This window comes from Elephas maximus, chromosome 4 (assembly GCF_024166365.1).
Source record: "Elephas maximus indicus isolate mEleMax1 chromosome 4, mEleMax1 primary haplotype, whole genome shotgun sequence".
Classification (NCBI taxonomy): domain Eukaryota; kingdom Metazoa; phylum Chordata; class Mammalia; order Proboscidea; family Elephantidae; genus Elephas; species Elephas maximus.
Window position 1 is genome coordinate 22,086,634 of NC_064822.1, and position 22,253 is coordinate 22,108,886.

The 22,253-nt window shown below is 39.6% G+C and overlaps 1 protein-coding gene across 2 annotated transcripts in view; it reads right to left on the bottom strand.

Annotated features, from left to right (window-relative positions):
- The window catches only part of DYNC2I1 (dynein 2 intermediate chain 1), a 188,936-nt gene that overhangs the window by 66,879 nt on the left and 99,804 nt on the right, over positions 1 to 22,253 (bottom strand). For both annotated transcript variants that reach the window (XM_049881681.1, XM_049881682.1), the window contains 5 exons: positions 14,111 to 14,283; positions 8,639 to 8,801; positions 6,499 to 6,612; positions 6,324 to 6,385; positions 5,696 to 5,747 (listed from right to left, as the gene is read on the bottom strand). In XM_049881681.1, the coding sequence (XP_049737638.1) occupies positions 5,696 to 5,747; positions 6,324 to 6,385; positions 6,499 to 6,612; positions 8,639 to 8,801; positions 14,111 to 14,283 (564 nt within the window). The remainder of the gene's footprint in view (positions 1 to 5,695; positions 5,748 to 6,323; positions 6,386 to 6,498; positions 6,613 to 8,638; positions 8,802 to 14,110; positions 14,284 to 22,253) is intronic.

Below are 22,253 nucleotides of genomic sequence, written 5' to 3' on the forward strand. Positions count from 1 at the left end.
TTAACAAACAATTATTTATGAATGGATACATAAGTATGTTAAAGAGGTGTAGGAGGGTGTAAGGGAGCACACCCACCTACAGATATAGGTTTGGTGGTGGATATTTCTACATACATACATACATAATTGCAAGTGCTGCACGTATATTAATACAGACAAGACAAACTTCTTAGACATAACCAAACATCAAACCAAAACATCTATGGCAAAAGACCATAGACTCAGGGGACATCTACATCAATTGGCACAACACAGTTCATAAAAACAATGTTCTTCATCTTACTCTGGTGAGTAGACTCTGGGGTCTTAAAAGCTTGCAAGCGGCCACCTAAGATACAACTATTGGTCTTTTCCCATCCGGAGCAAAGGAGAATGAAGAAAACCAAAGACTCAAGGGAGCAATTAGTCCAAAGGACTAACGAACCACATGAACCACAGCCAACATGACCCTGAGGCCAGAAGTACTAGATGGTGCCTGGCTACCACTACCAACCACTCTGACTGGGATCACAACAGTGGGTTCCGGACACAGCTGGGGGAAAAATCAAATTCAAGAAAAAGACCAGACCTACTGATCTGATGGAGGCTGGAGGAACCCCTGAGACTATGGCCCTAAGACAACCTTCTGACCTGGAACTGAAGCCATTCATGGAGACCACCATTTAGCCAAACAATACTCAGGGCCATAAAATAAACAGTAACACCCTAGAAGAACATGTTCCTTAGAACAATTATATAGATGAAAAGGACAATATCTGCCCAAAAGTAAAGATGAGAGGGCAGGACGGGGTAGAAAATCTGGATGAAAGGAAATGAGAAACCTAGGCAGAAAGGGGGAGAATGCTGACACATTGTAGGGAATGAAACCAACATCATGGAATACTTTATGTACTAACTATTGAATGGGAAACTAATTTGCTCTGTAAACTTTCACCTGATGCACAATAAAAAATAAAAATAAAAAAAGATCAAGAAAACTTTGCACTTTTAGATTTGATAATAAAACAGTAAGGGCAGTACACTGACAGGGCAAAATCAATATTTAACGCATCTTAAATTTACAACAGCAAATACTTCACTGGTTCTTATGCTAATCAAAAACACTTCAGAATTTCTCTCCCACAATTTCAAAGATATACTTAGAAATTTTTTTGGCTGTACTTCAGAATGCATACTGATGTATATTAGCTGCTCCATCCGGATGTTTACTCACTTACTGCTCCATTCATCTCCTGAACATAAGCTTCTCTTACTTCATTCTCTCAAACACCACAGAGGTACAATCTTAAGATCTGATTTTGTTTTTCCCTTTCTTCTTTTATTTTCCCAAAGCCGTTATGGCCACAACTCTGACCCCTCAGCAATCTACTGGCCTTGCCTTTTTCTATTCCCAATACTCAGTTTCTCTTTTTTAAGTACTGCTAATGGTGAACTAGAAATTTATGCATATTGAAACCCAAAGTCTGGGCAAGGTACTGCCTACAACTTTGGAAACAGGTGCATTAAAAGCATATAGAAATAAATCCAACTTGTAGTTGGAAAGGGTTCTTGTAATCACATAGCATGGGACTATGTAAAGTCTTATTAACTGTCACAGTTATAACTACAAGGCAAGAGTATTTAATGTTGCTACTTGCAAATTTGAAACTATATCATTTTTCTCAGCATGCTTGGTCACCTAGGAAATAATTATGGTATTAGTCCTGAAAGTACTGGCTCAAATGTTACCTCCTATTTGAAGTCTTCCCCAAATTAGGAATGCTGTCTCCCAGGGGTCCCCTGTTTATACACTTGATTTACACTTCTCTTCTAGCAATTGTATCACTATATTGTTACTGTTTGCATGTCAATCTCCCCACAGAGGACGAAACTCCATGAGGCAGGGTCTGTGTCTTTTCATCTTTGTATCCCTTGCATCTAGGACCATACCTAGCTCATTCAAAGAACATCCGATAAATGAATGACAGAAAAGTGGTGGCTTATTAGTGGTTCTCGAATGGGCCACTAACCTAATTCACACATGCCAGAATTTGGAAACACCTCAAACTTTCCTATACGCATTTAATGTCCAAGGTTTTTCTAGCACCACTTGCAGGTATTATAACGTTTTCATCTTCTCCTAAATGCAAGGTTAGAATATGCTCAGAATTCAGAAGTGGCTCTATGAATAAAGAATGTTTTTATATAGCAACATTTAGCAATGAAATATATACTGCCCTATAATCTCTTTTTATAACTGTTACATAGATACTACAAAACATTTTTATGCAATATATTTTTCATGCAAAATAATTTTGTCTCCACAGCCAGATTATGGACTAACTGTAGGAAGAGACTGCCTTTAATGCCTTAGTATTATACGTAATTGCTTAGAGATAGGTGCTTACTGTATTGATGACTTATATAAACGTAAGAAATCTTCTTGGTCATTGCTATGAATTGAATTGTATCCCCCCCAAAATGTATGTCAACTTGGCTAGGCCATGATTCTCAGTATTGTGTGACTCTTTACCATTTTGTGATCTGATGTGGTTTTCCAATGTGTTGTAAATTCTACCTCTACAATGTTAATGGGGCAGGATTGGAGGCAGTTATGTTAATGAGGCAGGACTCCATCTATTAGGTTGTATCTTAAGTCAATCTCTTTTGAGATATAAAAAAGAGAAGCAAGCAGAGAGAAGGGAGTGCCAGGAGCAGAGTGTGTCCTTTGGACCTGGGGTTCCTGTGCTGAGAAGCTCCTAGACCAGGGGAAGATTGATGACAAGGACCTTCCTCCAGAGCCGACAGAAAGAGAAAGCCTTCCCCTAGAGCCGACGTCCTGAATTTGGACTGTGAGAGAATAAACTTCTGTTTGTTAAAGCCATCCACTTGTGGTATTTCTGTTATAGCAGCACTAAATAACTAAGATAGTCATGTCACTAGTGAATGGTATAACCAGCCTCGAAATGAACTCTCAAGGTTGTAAGAGTCCTTGGTTTTTAGAGAACAATGCTGGATGAGAAGGCAAGCCCTTAGGCTCTGGTTTCAATTCTAATATGGTGTGAACTTGGCGGAGTCATTTACCCTTGTTGAGTGCTGTGTGTACATTGAGACGAAGATACTAGGTAATCTCAAAGGCTCCCTCTAGCTCTAACATTCTATGATTCTATGAGCCACCAGAAAGTCTAAAATATAGACAGACCAATGCAAAGTATACTAGTTTTATAATAAGCAGCCAAAAACCAAACCCATTCATGTTGAATCAATACCAACTCATGGCAACTTCACGTATTACAGAGCAGAACTGCTCCATAGGGTTTTATCATCAGGCCTTTCTTCTGTGGTGCTGCTCAGTGGTTCAAACTACCAACCTTTAGGTTAGTAGTTGAGCGCATACTGTTTGTGCCACCAAGGACATTATAATAAGCAAAGTGGTTGCTATATAAAGAAAATATTGATAAAAAGATTACTCTGCCTCGGGAAGCCAGTACAACTTGTAAAAGGCAAGGTCATGGAAGACATCCAAACTCCCTGAGGGACCAAATTACTGGGCTGACGGCTGTGGGGACCATGGTCTCAGGGAACATCTAGCTCAACTGGCGTAACATAGTATATAAAGAAAATGTTCTACTTTCTACTTTGGTGAATAGCGTCTTGGGTCTTAAAAGCTTGTGAGTGGGCCACCTAAGATAACTCCACTGGTCTCACCCCATCTGGAGCAAGGGAGAATGAAGAAAACTATAGACTCAAAGGAAAGATTAGTCGAAAAGACTAATGGACCACAACTACCACGGCATTCATCATTCTGAGTCCAGTACAACTGGATGGTGCCTGGCTACCACAACCAACTGCTCTGACAGTGATCACAACAGAGGGTCCCAGGCAGAGTTGGAGAAAAATATAGAACAAAATTCTAACTCACAAAAAATGACTAGACTTACTGGCCTGACAGAGACTGGAGAAACCCCTAGAGTATGGCCCCCGGACACTCTTTTAGCTCAGTAATGAAGTCACTCCTGAGGGTCACCCATCACAACAAAACGAGACTAAAGAGGCACACTAGCCCATGGGCAAAGACTAGAAGGCAGGAGGGAACAGGAAAGCTGGTAATAGGGAACACAAGATCTAGAAGGGACAGTGTTGACATGTCGTGAGGTCGGTAACCAATGTCACAAAACAAATATGTACTAACTGTTTAATGGGAAGTTAGTTCATTATATAAACCTTCATCTAAAGTACAATTAAAAAAAAAAAAGATTATTGTGCCTCAAAAAATATTTACCAGTGAAATCAATGGAACAATTCAGTCCTGTTTTTATTAGAGTCTACAGTAAACGTTTAAGTTATATCATCGACATTTCAAGAGAAAAAAAGTAGCATTTGCTCCACAGATACCAAAATATTCCTCGTCTAATTTCAAGAAGTCTGTATCTCCATGAACTGCCTCCTTCGCCAAGAGAGCAGAACTGGATGATGCTCAGCTACTGCTACTGGACGTTGTGATCAAAGATTCTACGGAAGAATCCTGACAAAAAGGGAGAAAATGCAAAATAGAATTTTCAGTTCTCATGGGATTCAGACTTTCAGGAGCCGTGAAGGCTTGATGAGCCCCAAAAACTATTGTCCTAACATAATCTTTAAATCTTAAGCCAAAAATATCCCCTGAGGTCTTCTTAAAACCAATCAATAATTTAGCTTAACTAGTAAAGAGTGTCTTCCTTGAGCATTATGCTTTTTTAAAATCTATATGGGAGCTACTGGAAAGAATAGATAGGGACCTTAGGGGGCAGTAAGTTTATGTTAATGGGGTAGGAACAAGAAAAGGAGGAGCAAGGGTGATTACACAACCTGAAGAATGTAATCAATGTCACTGAATTGTACATGTAGAAACTTGAATTGGTGTACGTTTTTGCTGTGTATATTCTCAACAAAAAATAAACTATTAAAAAAAAAGTATCATTTCTGTCACCATTTTTTGCCTGATCTAGTGGGCTTATGGTTAGAAAATAAGTGGCTGGAGACTTGATAAAAAAATCTAGTTCAAAACATGGGCTAACCTAGACTACAGACTGTAATGAATGGGACATAATTATTCCACGATTTCTAAGCCGTTTTTGGAACTGAAAACCATACCATATGGGATCAAAAATAGCAAGCTGTAGGAGATTTAGATATTTTAGCCCAAAGTTACTTCTGCCCCCATATAACATCTGAGGGCTTTATGACACTTTATTACACTTCAATATCATCCAATCTGCGGAATCGACTCAATGACAACAGGTTTTTGGATTTTTATCATTCAATCTAAACGATCTTAAGAGAATTGTATTTAGTTTTACTGACATGTCCTGGGGCAAATACAAAACCAACAACCAGTGAAACCTAAATTAATGAGTATTCAAGAACTTGGACGTCTTAAATATATTGGGAAAGGCACAGAAGTTACAAACTTCCTTAATTTATAATTTAATAGAATACAATGACATACAGACATAAACAGAATTTGTAAACCTTATTAAATGAAAACATTCAGTTTATTAGAATATCACTTGATCATTGTAACTGACTAAGATCCCTGCTCAATAGCTGATGTTATATAATATACAACTTTAATGTAGCTAATTTAAATATTTTCCAAAGCAGTTATTGGTATCTTTAATCTCTATTCATTTTAGAAAATGTTAACCAAAATTAAATTTTTTAATTTAATAGTTACCTAAATCACTTATTGAACCTGCAATGTCTGCCTTTGGTAATTCAACAACCACCTAAAAACAGAATATTGACAGTGAATATCAATACATTTTATAATTATGAAACAATCTAAGTAAACCATAGCTCTAATTAAGATAGTGTGCTATATTGTTTTAATTACTTCTAAAAATAGAGTTGCTTCAGAAAAAACTGATCTTTAACTTTAGAATTAACATTTTAAATGCTACTAATTTCATTCTTTTGATCTCTTTTTATAGTCTCTTCACTCAGTGATTTCATCAATACCAGTTTCTATTAATCATCTATGATAATTCTATCATTATTCTCTAGAGTTTTGACATTGTGTTCAAATTTTAATTATGTACTCCAAATTCACCATGTATAAAATTTTGTATCCCTTGCCCCGCACCCCCCTACACAAACTAGTAAATCCAGTCTCTGCTCTTGATTTTCCCATTTTAGTTAACTGTATCATTGTCCTATCCTTCTCCTCTTCCATCCCTCTCCTTCCCATTCAGGCACTTATCTCTCACCTAGGTTATTGCTAAAGCTAACTGATCAAAGCAATTTGTGTATTTTATTCAATGTTCTAGTCATCTACAAATACTCTGAATTGCATCTTTACTTACCCACACATTAAGAACTCCACTTTCATCCAAAGAAGCAATGTGGAATGACAAACCTGATACTTCTAGTGAAAACAGAAAAAAAAAAAAAATAGAAGGAAATATTTTATAAATAAGGAAGCCACATTTCATAATTATTGATTTAAGGATTTTTTAAAATTGTGAAGTATCTGTATACCTTCTTGAGTAGAAAAAGGTGAAAGCACAAAGTTCTGTTTTTTGTAGACAGATGTTGAGACAGGTTCTATTGCTTGAAGAGGACTTCGGTGGTTTACTGATGTAAGGATACCATCTATAATTTAAATACACAACAGTGCCCCACATGTAAGAAGTAAGTCATAGAAATAAAATTGATTGTTTGAATGGGCAATTGTAAAGATGTTTCTGGGTCTGAAGGATAATAGCAGCCACCTGAATCCAAATTACTCCATATAACCTTCCGAAAAACTGTAAGATCAATATGGAACACAAATAAATGGTACAAGACCACCAGTTTCAGTATTACTAGGAAACAGAGAAGATCACAAACTTCAAAACACCTGTAAAAAGAGAAATAAACACCAACTTTGAACAATACTACCATCATCACTTCAAGTCTGTAGTATGGAGGCCAGGGAAGGGAAGGCTAAGACACTCCATGAAAAAGAGGAGAGTGTAGCAAAGACTTAAAAGAAATTCAGACCAAACCACCCTCAGAAAGAGAAGTCCAACTCCCAGGGCAAGATCACTAAACACAGATCTGAGCTTGGTAGATCACTCACCACTATAGGGAAGGGATTGGAAAAATGAAGTGGAACCAGAAGTGTTAGCATTAGAGAATCATGGCTTAGGGGGAAGATATACTGAGGTGCAACCGTGGTTTGAAAGCTACTAATTGTCACACATCATGGAGTATAAAGATGTAATCAAAGACTACAGAAAAAAGGTACATCTTAGCTGTGATCCTAATCAGATTAGGAAAGAAGGGGCAAAAACTGCAAATAAATATTTTTAATTTTTTTTTACTGGGAAGCATAACAACTAAAAGTAGTTACTGCAAATGGATAGAAGGACATTACCAGCTGTGACTATCAGTAAGTCAAATGTGGAGAAAAACCTCTCACTTGACAGCAGTGGGAACAAGTCTGCCCTCCACACAACAGGTGGGATACTTGGCAATGTCTGGAAACATTTTTGGTAGTCACAATTCAGTGGAGGGTCCTACTGGTATTCACAATTCAGTGGAGGGTGCTGCCGGGTAAAGGCCAGGTATTCTCCTAAACATCTCACAATGCAAAGGGTAGATCCCACAACAAAGAATTATCCATGTCAAAGTGTCAATAGTACCGCTGTTGAAAAGCCCTGCCTTACAGAAATGCCTTTAGAGTAAAAAGTATATACTTCTTTGCATCATTATACCCTCTACCCCAACTCCTTTATATAAAAATTTGAAAGAAATATGAAGAAAGCCTGGCAGAGGACTGACATCATGATATGTGGGGAAGGGCGGGGCTACTGAGGGGGATGAAGAATGGTACGTGAGAAAAACACAGATCAGGGGAAAAGGTCCGTCTGAGTAAAACCCCTAGCCTGTGCCCACTCTGGTCAGCATGACTGCAGCCACTACAGAAAGGCACAGTCAACACAGGACAACAGAACTGCAGAAGGTTATGAGTGTGGCTTTGGAGTCACAGACCCCTTATGAGTGCAGGCTCTGCCTATCAGTAGTTGATGTGACCTTGGACAAATTTATTCTTTATGAGCCTCATATGAGAAGAATAGTAATAGCAGTGGTGATATAGGGCTATTATGAAAACTAAATGAGATAATGCATACAAAAAAAATTTTTTTTTAATGCATACAAAGTACTTACAAAAGGCCCTAAAACACAGGCAATGCTTACTAAATAGTTGCTGTTGTTGCTACGTCAAATAAGTATGACATAAGCTATTCACTGAAAGCAAATTAAGGATCCTGAAAGCTCAAGTTGTTCTGATTCCTTTCACACCCCCAAGAAGTCACTAATTTACTTACTGCTTCAAGCTTTACTTGAGCTAACTACAGCTATCCAACTCAAAACTAAGAATTATAGAAGTTTTTTTAGAATCCATAAATTTAGTAAAAAAGAAAATTCAAATCACTGTTTGTCACTGGATAAGTGTTAACTTGATGGATGGATTTTTGTTTGCTATTTATCAAATGACTTTTTGGCATTAGACATAGATCACATTTCTATTCACTGGGATAAAATGACCGAATAAATGCTAATAAATGTAAAACATTCCTAAAATCTGTCATGGCTTTTCTAGAAGAATAGCCAGCAGACAGATGGCACTTACCCGTAGAAAACGTCGATGTCCTGAACGTCCAAAAACAATTATTCAGCTTAACATAATGATGTATCCTAGAGTCTTCTCTTAAATCCCACACAACTACGGAGCCATGTACTGTTCCAGCAAACAGTAAAAATGCTTTAAAAGGGCTAAAGCAGCAACATGTGACCTGAAAAACATACACACACATACACAGAAAGCTGATAAGTAAAAAATATTAGAACTGTGTCCACAGAAGTTTACTGAGTTTGGTATTTGATCCTCTTACATTTTGCACTTGTTGTTAGGTTCCGTCGAGTCGGTTCCGACTCATAGAGACCCTGTGCACAACAGAACGAAACATTGCCTGGTCCTGTGCCATCCTCACAATTGTTGCTATATTTGTGCCCATTGTTGCAACAATTACACTTGTAGTCCTATAAAAAAAAAGAAGCCCTGTTGTGCAATGGTTAAGCTAACCAAAAGGCTGGAAGCTCAAACTCACCCCACAGCTCCGCAGGAGAAAGATCTGACAATCTGCTCTCATAAAGTTAAAACAAACAAACCCATTGTCGTCTATTCGAATTCCAACTCATAGCAACGCTATAGGACACAGTAAAACAAAAAAACAAACCCAGTGCCATTGAGTCGATTCCGACTCATAGCGACCCTATAGGACAGAATAGAACTGCCCCATAGAGTTTCCAAGGAGCGCCTGGCAGATTTGAACTGCTAACCCTTTGGTTCACAACCGTAGCACTTAACCACTAGGCCACCAGGGTTTCCATAGGACACAGGAGACCTGCCCAATAGGGTTTCCAAGGCTGTAAACTTTACAGAAACAGACTACCTTTCAGTTAGCAGCCGGTATTTAATCACTGTGCCACCAGGGCTCCCCGTAAAGATTACAACCTAGGAAACCCTGTGGGGCAGCTCTCCTCTGTCACATGGGTTGCTATATGTCAAAAATAGACTGAAAGGCACCTAACAATAACAACAATCTTATAAAGACTTCACCCTGGGAAGCTGTGTGATACAGTAAGTAGAACATGGACTTTTGCACCAGAAAAGCCTGGCTTCAAATCCTACTCTGTCACTTACTAGGTGTGCTTGAGTTGGGGAAGGTGTGGTTCCTTGAGTGTCAGTTTCCTCAGGTGGAAAGCAGGGATAATAAACCTACTTTGTAAGATTGTTACAATCACAAATATAAGGTGCACAGTACAAAGCTTGGTACATAAAATGTGCTCTAGAATTCCTTGCATTTATCTGATTCTAGCCTTTGCCATTTTATTTACAGTCTGTTGTTATTGTTTGGTGCCATCAAGTCGGCTCCAACTCATACTGACCCTACAGGACAGAGCAGAACTGCCCCATAGGGTTTTCCAAGGCTATAATCTTTATGGGAGCAGATTACCAGGTATTTTCTCCAGTGGAGCAACTAGTAGGTTCAAACCACCAATCTTCAGTTATTGCCCGAGTGCTTAACCACTGTGCAACCAGGGTTCATTTACAGTACAGCATCCTGAACTGCAAAAAAGGTATTATTTGTCAAGTCCCCAAAACTGACAATTGTAAAACTTACTCTTTTCCACAGCTTTGGTGGAGACCAATCGTTTTGATGGAAGTCAAGGAGTATATTAACAGGAAAATACAAATACGTATTTTTCTAATCAGCAAGGAAAGGAAAGCTCTCCCCTGTATCTGTGTGGTTATCACACCATGGTACTGTCCACCAGAAGCTGGAAAATACATGTGACTAAGGATTCCGAGTATGTGACAAAAGAATTCTCATTATTTTAAACTATTTTAAGAAAGTTCAAGTATATTTTAAAAAACCTCTAAAATATCCAAGACCCAAACTGAGCAAGACAAACAATACATGACTAGAAATCCCAAGCTATGCTCAAGTTGGAAAATGTTTTTATTAAGCCTACTAACTATATTCGTGTCTGTCAGTTTGTCGTACTGTGGGAGCTTACGTGTTGCTGTGATGCTGGAAGCTATGCCACTGGTATTCAGGTACCAGCAGGGTCACCCATAGAGGACAGGTTTCAGCTGAGCTTCCAGACTAAGACAGACTAGGAAGAAGGACCTGGCAGTCTACTTCTGAAAAGTATTGGCCAGTGAAAACGTTATGAATAGCAGCGGAACACTGTCTGATATAGTGCTGGAAGATGAGCCCCCCAGGTTGGAAGGCACTCAAAAGATAACTGGAGAAGAGCTTCCTCCTCAAAGTAGCGTCGACCTTAATGAAGTGAATGGAGTAAAGTTTTCAGGACCTTCATTTGCTGATGTGGCACGACTCAAAATGAGAAGAAACAGCTGCAAACATCCATTAATAATCGGAACCTGGGATGTATGAATTGTGAATCTAGGAAAATTAGAAATTGTCAAAAATTAAATGGAACACATAAACATCGATATCCTAGGCATTAGTGAACTGAAATGGACTGGTATTGGCCATTTTGAATCAGACGATCATATAGTCTACTATGCTAGGAATGACAGCTTGAAGAGGAATGGTGTTGCATTCATCGTGAAAAAGAACATTTCAAGATCTATCCTGATGTACAATGCTGTCAGTGATAGGATAAGATCCATATGCCTACAAGGAAGACCACATAATACGACTATTATTCAAATATACGCACCAACCACTAGGGCCAAAGATGAAGAAATTGAAGATTTTCATCAGCTGCTGCAGTCTGAAATTAATCGAACATGCAATCAAGATGCATTGATAACTACTGGTGATTTTAATGCGAAAGTTGGAAACAAAGAAGAAGGATCGGTAGTTGGGAAATATGGCCTTGGTGATAGAAACAATGCTGGAGATGGAATGATAGAATTTTGCAAGACCAACGACTTCTTCATTGCAAATACCTTCTTTCACCAACATAAACAGCGACTATACACATGGACCTCGCCAGACGGAACACACAGAAATCAAATTGACTGCATCTGTGGAAAGAGACGATGGAAACGCTCAATATCATCAGTCAGAACACACCATCAATTGCTCATATGCAAGTTCAAGCTGAAACTGAAGAAAATCAGAGCAAGTCCACGAGAGCCAAAATAGGACCTTAAGTATATCCCACCTGAATTTAGAGACCATCTGAAGAACAGATCTGACACGTTGAACACTGGTGACAGAAGACTGGGTGAGTTGTGGAAAGACATCAGGGACATCATATATGAAGAAAGCAAGAGGTCATTGAAAAGACATGAAAGAAAGAAAAGACTAAGATGGATGTCAGAGGAGACTTTGAAACTTGCTTTTGAAAGTCAAGAAAGCTAAAGCAAAGGGAAGAATTGATTAAGTAAAAGAACTGAACAGAAGATTTCAAAGGGTGGCTCGAGAAGACAAAGCAAAGTATTATAATGATGTGCAAAGAGCTGGAAATGGAAAACCAGAAGGGAAGAACACACTCGGCGTTTCTCAAGCTGAAAGAACTGAAGAAAAAATTCAAGCCTCGAGTTGCAATAGGGAAGGATTCTATGGGGAAAATATTAAATGACGCAGGAAGCATCAAAAGAAGATGGAAGGAATACAGAGAGTCATTATACCAAAAAGAATTAGTCGATGTTCAACCATTTCAAGAGGCAGCATATGATCAGGAACCAATGGCACTGAAGGAAGAGGTCCAAGCTGCTCTGAAGGCAGTGGCGAAAAACAAGGCTCCAGGAACTGATGGAATATCAATTGAGATGTTTCAACAAACGGATGCAGCACTGGAGGTGCTCACTCGTCTATGCCAAGAAACATGGAAGACAGCTTCCTGGCCAACTGACTGGAAGAGATCCATATTTATGCCTATTCCCAAGAAAGGTGATCCAACCGAATGTGGAAATTATAGAACAATATCATTAATATCACATGCAAGTAAAATTTTGCTGAAGATCATTCAAAACAGCTTCAGCAGTAAGTATATCAACAGGGAACTGCCAGAAATTCAGGCCGGTTTCAGAAGAGGACGTGGAACCAGGGACATCATTGCTAAAGTCAGATGGATCTTGGCTGAAAGCAGAGAATAGCTGAAGGCTGTTTACCTATGTTTTATTGACTATGCAAAGGCATTCGACTGTGTAGATCATAACAAATTATGGATAACATTGCGAAGAATGGGAATTCCAGAACACTTAATTGTGCTCATGAGGAACCTTTACATAGATCAAGAGGTGGTTGTTCGAACAGAACAAGGGGATACTGATTGGTTTAAAGTCAGGAAAGGTGTGCGTCAGAGTTGTATTTTTTCACCATGCCTATTCAATCTGCATGCTGAGCAAATAAATCTAGAAGTTGGACTATATGAAGAAGAATGGGGCATCAGGATTGGAGGAAGACTCAGTAACAACCTGCGTTATGCAGATGACCCAACCTTGCTTACCGAAAATGAAGAGGACCTGAAGCACTTACTAATGAAGATCAAAGACCACAGCCTTCAAGATGGATTGCACCTCAACATAAAGAAAACAAAAATCCTCACAACTGGACTAATGAGTAACATCATGATAAATGGAGAAAAGATTGAAGTTGTCAAGGATTTCATTTTACTTGGATCCACAATCAACATCCATGGAAGGAGCAGTCAAGAAATCAAAAGATGCATTGCATTGGGTAAATCTGCTGCAAAGAACCTCTTTAAAGTGTTAAAGACAAAGATGTCACCTTGAAGACTAAGGTGCGCCTGACCCAAGCCATGGTATTTTCAATCACATCATATGCATGTGAAAGCTGGAGAATGAATAAGGAAGACGGAAGAAGAATTGATGCCTTTGAATTGTGGTGTCGGGGAAGAAGATTGAACATACCATGGACTGCCAGAAAAAAAGAACAAATAAATCTATCTTGGAAGAAGTACAACTAGAATGCTCCTTAGAAGCAAGTATGGTGAGACTGCATCTTACATACTTTGGACATGTTGTTAGGAGGGATCAGTCTCTGGAGAAGGACATCATGCTTGGCAGAGTACAGGGTCAGCGGAAAAGAGGAAGACCCTCAACGAGGTGGACTGACACAGTGGCTGCAACAATAGGGTCTAGCATAACAATGATTGTAAGGATGGCATAGGACCAGGCAGTGTTTTGTTCTGTTGTGCATAGGGTCACTATGAGTCTGAACTGACTTGACGGCACCTAACAACAACAACAATTATATTCGTTAACAAATTCTAAATAGGCCTAAGAGGTTGTTCTGTGATAATCACGGTTTCCTCAGTCAGGCACTAGATAAATTTATCTAGTTGGTATTTTGAACTAATAATTTCTAGACAAAAAAGAAATATATCCATGTGTTCTTGTCACAAGTGCAACATTAGCTGATGACAGCAGGTTGAAAGCAAAAGGGAAAATTATTTTTGAAGTCCTTTCCAATTCTGTTCCTTTCTCTGTGGCTATTCCCCTTCTCTCTTCTCTATTCCTTGCACTTATCAGTACACCCCTGATACTGTGTCCACTGGAATCTATTAAATGTGAGATTCTCCTTCTGAGTTATACCTTTGATTCACATATCAAAACCTTCTGTGGACTTGAAGGCTGCCAAATATCCCAGACACAGAGGATACATCTTTTGTCCAGTTGATTTGAGGATGTCTTTTCAGGTAAATCATGAACAGAAACCATGGTTTGCCTCTGAACTTTAGAGGCATGTAAACAGGATACTTTTCGATCTACAGATAAAATAAAGAAAAATATTTTTGTCATTTTGATGATCTACCAGAATCTATGTTAAATTAGCATTCCTAAGAACACCCAAATTAAGAAACAACCATTACGCTTTCAAAATTGTACATTTTTGAAGTATGGGTTCTGATAAATGGATACAGGATGTATCTGAAAATGCTGTAAGAGTCGGCCTTATGCCTCTGCTAAAAAGAAATCCTTTAATTTTGGTAGCAATGCCCCCAGTACAATATGCTTTCCCTTTTGTCTTGTAGATATTCACATAAAGACCAAATTGCCTGAACATGTGCTTCGGAGTCAGAATTTTAGGGCTACAGACATATTGGAAAAAATCTAATTTGATTGATTTGTTTAAATACATTGTTAAGACACTAGTTTTAGGAAATTCAGTTCTCTTTAAAATAGTCTTCAGAGTATCACACTGTATACTCTTCCATTTAAGTGTTAGGTAGACAACATGGTGCCCTAGACAGATGAAACATGCCACATCTCTGCAGCAAATACCCAAAAAAGCTAAATAAAATGGATATAAACATCAATCCTGGAACCCTAAGGATCAAATGAAGGGATAAAGAACAAGATCAAACACTGAATGGAAGAAGAAATTGAACGAACACAGAGAAGGAGGAGAGACATAGAGTGGAGGTCACCTGCCAGCTAATGCTGTACAGCTTCACCATCTTGGAACACATTTAGCAATGACCCCAGACACAGAGTATGGGAAGGCAACATCATGGAGCTCCCAACAGGAGACAGAGGGCCTAGTAACCAGAGAACATACTTCCCACCCCTCACCCTTCTGCCCGGTATGACAATCCCAGCCCTTCCTGATGGGCCATGCTCTGCCTCTCGACTAGAGACCTACTGGTCTGTTGTCACCCTGGGTCCACCCCGCCCCCATCTACCAGCTCCTGCTGTTTTTTTTTTTTTTTTTTTTACTTCCTCCCTTTTCTTTCTGCCTCCCACCTAGCCCCATACACCACCCTCACTCCTTCCCGACGGGCCATGCTGTGCCACTTGGCTAGAGAGCTACCGCCCTACCCTCAACCCAGATCCACCCCATCCCCACCCACTGGCTCCTGCCATGAAATTTAAAAAATGTTTTTGACCCCTTTTTTTTCTTTCTCCTTCCCACCTATCCCCATTTGCCACCTCTACCTGTTCCTGATAGGCTATGCTGCACCACTCAGTTAGAAAGCTACTAACTAGCCTGTCATTACACCGGATCTGCCCTGTCACCTCCCACTGGCTCCAGCTGTGTCATTTTTCCCCCTTTCCTCCTTTTCTTTCTCCCTCCCACCTAGCCCCATACTCCACCTTCCTGCCAGGCCACATCACATCGCCTTGGCTGGAGAACCACAGGCCCATCACCAGCCTGGGTCTGCCCCACCCCTACCCACCGTGCCTTTTTTTTCCCCCTCTTTTTCCCTATTCTTCCTTTTTTTCTTTACTCTCACCTAGCCCTGTAAGGTACCTTTACCCCCTCCTTCCAGGCCTTGCTGTATCACCATGGGTAAAGAGCTACTGGCCCACTGCCACCCTAGGTCCCCCAATCCCCCTACCTGCCAGCTCCTACCGCACCATTTTTATCCCTATCTTCCTTTTCTTTACCTCTCCCATCTAGCCCCATAGGCCACTTCTACCCCCTCCCAGCGGGCCACGCTGTACCACTGCGGGTAGAAAGCGACCAGCCTGTCACCAGCCCAGGTCCACCCTGCCCCCACTTGTCAGCTTCTACTGTACCATTCTTTTATTCCCCCACCTTTCTTCATTTTCTATTTCCCTCCCACACAGCTCCATATGCCACCTATACTCCCTCCCACTGGGCCATACCACACCACTGCAGGTAGACAGCTACCAGCCCAGGTCCACCCCACCCATCTGCCGGCTTCCAGCACACCATATTTTATTTTTTTCTCTTTTTCTTTCCCTTTCTTCATTTTCTGTTTCCCTCCCACCTAGCCAAATATATATCTCACCACCCCCACCACCCCCACTAGCCCCCAGGTCTGCCCCACCCCACTCCACCTGCCAGCTACCTTTTTTTTCTCTGTCTTTTCTTTTCTTTGTTCCCCTACATAGCACCATAAGCCAGCCCACTTTGCTGCCAGCCCTCCAGTGCCACTGTGGCTAAATTATCCTCAGCTCAGGCCTGCTGCCACACCAGGCTCTCTCTGCCCTTCCGCTCTTTCTACCTGAACAGTGGCTGAATGGAGGAAAGATAGCCCATACCACCCCTGTCAGCATACCTGCCTCTCTGGAGAGGGGCTGTTAATGCCCTCACCTGCTAGACCAACACCAGGAGGCAGTAAATGCCCGCCAGTCTGCTCTCAGCTGCCTTGCCAAACCACTGTACAGCAAAGCAGACTCTCCTGCCTGCTGCTGCCCTGTCCACCCAGACAAGGTAGTGAGAGCTATGATGACCACACACAAGCAAGCAGCAAAGCACACCTGGTCTTCCCATCCTGACATATCAAAACGAAACAAGGAGGACGAAACTAAAGAACACACAATCAATAAATACAGAAAATAGTAACTTAATGTCTCAGAGACAGCAGACAATATCAAAACATATGAAAAAGCAGAACAAGATGACTCCAGCAAGAGATCAAAATAAAGAAAAAGATGACCTCCCAGCAAAAGAAAAGGCAGTAGAACTACCTGATATAGAATTCAAAAGACTAATATTTAGGGCTCTCCAACAGATTAGGAAAGAGATCAAGGAAAACACACACAAAACCAAGAAAAAAAAAAAAAGACAAAATCATGGAAAATACAGATAAACTGAATGAAAACAGCCAAAACCAAGAATAACAAAAACAAAGTAACCAAAGAATTAAAAAATAATACAAGAACAAAACATCAAAATAAATAATTAGAAATCATATAAAAACAGCAACTAGAAATCCAAAAGATAAAAACAAAATTTCAAAGATGGACAACTGAATAGAGGTTTTCAGAGCAAATTTGAGACAATGGAAAAGAGAATCAAAGAGATTGAAGACAAATCCACGGATGCCACTTTGTCTGAGGAAAAATCAGAGAAAAGAAAGAAAATCTAAGAATTATGTGGGACACAATCAAGAGCAAAAATTTGCACGTGACTGGAGGCCCAGAGTAGGGGGAGAAAATGGAAAACACAGAGAAGATTGTTGAAGATTTGCTGACAGAAAACTTCCCTACTATCATGAAAGACGAAAAGGTGATCATCCAAAAAAACTCAAAGAATCCCATATATGACAGACCCCCAAAGAAAGTCACCAAGATATATCATAAACACAATTGCCAAAACGAAAGACAAAGAAAGAATCCTGAGAGCAGCTTGAGAAAAATGAAGTCATTTACAAAAGGGGCATAATAAGACTAAGCTCTGATTACTTGGCAGAAACTATGCAGGCAACAAGGAAATGGGATGGCATATATAAAAGCTTCAAAGAAAAAAAATGTCAACCAAGTATACTATATTCTGTGAAACTCTCCCTCAAATACGATGGTGAAATTAGGACATGTCCAGATAAACAGTAATTAAGGGAATTCGTAAAAACCAAATTAAACTTACAAGAAATATTAAAGGGAGTCCCCTCGGTTAGAAAAGCAACAACATCAGATAACAACCAGAGTCTAGGACATGGGACAGCATCAGCCAAATACCAACCTTGGTAAAGAATCCTCAATAATAAAACAAAGCTAACAGACTTAAACAGGGAAACAAAGATATCAATCTGTAAATGACAATGTCAAAATAATAAAAGAAAGAATAAATGGTGTAGGTATAGCATTTCCAAATGCAGAGGAAATCATAGCAATATCAAGTAACAAAAGACTGGTTCAAACTTAGGGAGATAAGGTTGAAATTTCAAGGTTACCACAAAGAAAACTAGAAAACCTACTCGTCAGAATAAAAAAGAAGAAAAACATATAGTCTAAGTAAACACAAAATCTATAATAACAAAAGAAAAGAAAATCCACAAAAATAAAGGAACTCAGGACAGGAGAGTAAGAACAAAGAAAACATCACCATTGCAAAAAAAGCACAACAATATGACAGCAATAAACACATAAAAAACCCTACCCATAATTACACTGAATGTAAATGTAAAGAGACAGAGTGACAGAATAGATAATAAAATATAACCCATTGTCTTTTTTTTTTTTTTTTTTATTGTCATGGATTGAATTATGTCCCCCAGAAAATGTGTGTATCAACTTGGTTAGGCCATGATTCCCAGTATTGTATTGTTGTCCTCCATTTTGTGATTGTAATTTTATGTTAAGAGGATTAGTAAGAGGATAGTAACACCACCCTTACTCAGGTCACCTCCCGGACCCAGGGTAAAGGGAATTTCCCTGGGGTGTGGCCTGCACCATCTTTTATCTCTCAAGAAATGAAACGGAAACAACCAGAGAGTTGGGGACCTCATGCTACCAACAAAGCAACACCAGGAGCAGAGCACTTCCTTTAGACACTGGGACCCTGCACCTGAGAAGCTCCTCGACCATGGGAAGATTGATGACAAGAAATCTCCCTTCAGAGCCAACAGAGAAAGCCTTCCTCTGGTGCTGATGCCCTGAATTTGGACTTGTAACCTACTAGACTGTGAGAAAATAAATTTCTCTTTGTTGAAGCCATCCACTTGTGGTATTTCTGTTATGGCAGCACTAGGTGACTAAGATACCCATCAAATGCTGTCTACAAGAGATATACTTTAGACACAAAGACATGAATATATTAAAAATCGAAGGGTAGGAAAAAATATATCAAGCAAAGAGTAACTGAAAATGGGCAGGAATGGCCATACTAATCTCACATAAAATAGACTTTAAGGCAAAAATCAACCATAAAAGATAAGGAAGGATATTACATAATGATTAGAGACAATCCACCAAAAAAATATAGCCTTAATAAATATCTATGGACCCAATGACAGGGTTCCAAAAGACATAAAACAAACTATAGCAGCACTGAAAAGAGAAATAGACAGTTCCGCAATAACGGTAGGAAACTTCAACATACCACTGTCAGTAACGCACAGAACACCTAGAAAGAAACTCACCAAAGATACGTAAGATATAAGGCCAAAATCAACCAACTTGACCTTATAGATATATATAGAATATTCCACCTAACAGCAGCAAAGTATACATTCTTTTCCAGCGTACATGGAACATTCTCCAGAATAGACCATATTTTAGGCCAGAAAGCAAGCTTCAGTAAAACCGAAAACATAAATATTACAAAGCATCTTCTCTGATCACAATGCTATAAAAGCACAAATCAATAACATGAAGAAAAAAGAAAAAAAAATACATGGAAACTGAATAACACCTTGCTTAAAAACAACTGGGTAGGAGAAGAAATCAAAGAGGGAATCAAAAATTCTTAGAATCATGGTACCCTCATTCCAGGCGTGGTCTCTAGACAGGCCCTACCAGCTGCCTTCCCAAGTGTTGGCTGGCAGCCCACGCCATCTTCCTTGGGGCTTAACATGGAGTACCCAGCCACCCCTATCCAGGACTCCCTGTGTGTTCATTTGAGGGGATGATTGGAAACAAAAATCCGTAGTCCTTGGGGGCTGCTGGGACCATCTGGGACTTGGAGCAGCTTCCTGCAGCTGCTGGGAACCAGGAGCCAAGGAATGCATGTGCTTCCCCAGCTTTCCTGGGAGCCTCTGTCCTGCCTCTGAAGTGACTGGACTCCACCAGGTCCCACTGTGGGCCCCACTGCCAGCACATTTTATCCCAGTATGAAAGGAATCCAGAAAGAGATGACTTCAGGGTTGGGCAATGTAAAACCCAGCTGGAGGCTGCCTGCCAACTGTTTTGTCGAGCCCCCTTCCCTCTTTCCTTAGCTCCCCCTGCCTGTCCCCTATCTCCAGGCCATTCTGCTCAGAGTCAGGCAAGTTCTAGCAAAGCCCTGTATGCCTGGATGCTGGATACCTCATCAGGGGCCTTCTCGAGGAGTTACCTCTTCCCCATTATTACCAGTGTGGCCAGGCCTGGATAGGCCCTATTGTTGCTGAACCTCTTCTAGAACCTCTTCTGAACCTCTTCAGGAACCATTCCCAAAGCCAACTCTTCAGACAAGGATTAGACTGTACTACAGGATAGAGAATGACACTGGTAAGGAATGAGCTTCCTAGATCAAGTAGACACGTGAGACTATGTGGGCAGCTCCTGTCTGGAGGGGAGATGAGAGGGGAGACAGGGTCAGAAGCTGGTCGAATGGACACAGAAATAGTGAGTGGAGAGGAGTGTGCTGTCTCATTAGGGGGAGATCAACTAGGAGTAAATAGCAAGGTATATATAAATTTTTGTATGACAGACTGACTTGATTTGTAAACTTGCACTTAAAGCACAATAAAAAAAAATTTTTTAAATGCAACCATAAAAAAAATTCTTAGAATCAAATGAGAATGAAAAGACATCATACCAAAACCTTTGGAACACAGCAAAGGCAGTGCACAGAGGTCAATTTACAGCAATAAAGCAACCATCAAAAAAGAATGGGCCAAAATCAAATCATTAGCCCTACGACTTGATCAAATAGAAAGAGAAATGCAAAAGAAGTGCAAGGCCACCAGAAGAAATGAAATAATAAAGATTAGAGCATAAATGAATAAGATAGAAAACAGAAAAATGACACAAAGAATCAATAAGACCAAAAGCTGGGTCTTTGAAAAGATCAACAAATTTGAAAAACCACTGGCCAAATTGACAAAAGGAAAACAGGAGAGGAAGCAAAGAACCAAAATAAGAAATGAGATGGGGAATATTACCACAGACCCAACTGAAATAAAAAGGATCACAACAGTAGACTATAAACTTAGAGGAAATGGATAAATTTCTAGAAACACACTACCTACCTAAACTAACAGAGATAGAAAATCTGAACAGATCTATAACAAGAGAAGAAATTGAAGAAGTAAAAAAAAAAAAAAAAAAAACTCCCAAGGAAAAAAACCATGACATGGACGGCTTCACCGGAGAACTCTACCAAACATTTAGAGAAGAGTTCACACTAGTACTACTCAAAATGTTTCAGAGCACAGAAAAGGAAGGAATACTTCTGAATTCATTTTATGAAGCAAGCATAACCCTGACACCCAGGCCAGGCAAAGACACCACAAAAAAAGAAAATCACACACCAATATATCCCATGAATGTGGATGCAAAAATTCTCAACAAAATTCTAGCAAATATAATTCAGCATCATATTAAAAAAAAAAAGTAGCACACCACAACCAATTGGGATTCATACTAGCTATGCAAGAATAGTTCAACACTAGAAAATCAATCAATATAATCTACCACAAAAATAAAACGAAAGAATCACATGATCATTTCAATTGACACAAAAAGGTATGTGTTGAAGTCCAACGCCCATTCCTGATAAAAATTCTCCATAAAATAGGAATACAAGGAACATTCATCAATGTAATGAAGGGCATCTATAAAAAACCAACAGCCAACATCATTCTCAACAGAGAAAGGTTGAAAGCATCCCCCTAAGAATGGGAACAGGACAAGGATGCCCTTTACCACCACTCCTATTTAACGCTGTGCTGGAAGTCCTAGCTAGAGCAGTCAGGCAAGAAAGAGAAATAAAAGGCATCCAAATTGCAAAGGAAGTAGTAAAACTATTGCCTATTCACAGATGATATAATCCTATATAGAGAGAACTCCAAAAATTCCACAAGAAACCCTACTGGAACTAATAGATTCAGCAGAGCAGCAGGAAATAAGATCAACATTCAAAAATTAGTTGGATTCCTATACACCAGCAAAGAAAACTTCAAAAAAGGTATCAGAAAAACAATACCATTTATAATAGTTCCCCAAAAGATAAAATAATTAGGAATAAATCTAAACAGGATGTAAAAGACCTATACAAACAAAACTACAAAACATTATTTCGGCAAACCAAAAGAGACTGACATAAATGGAAAAACATACCATC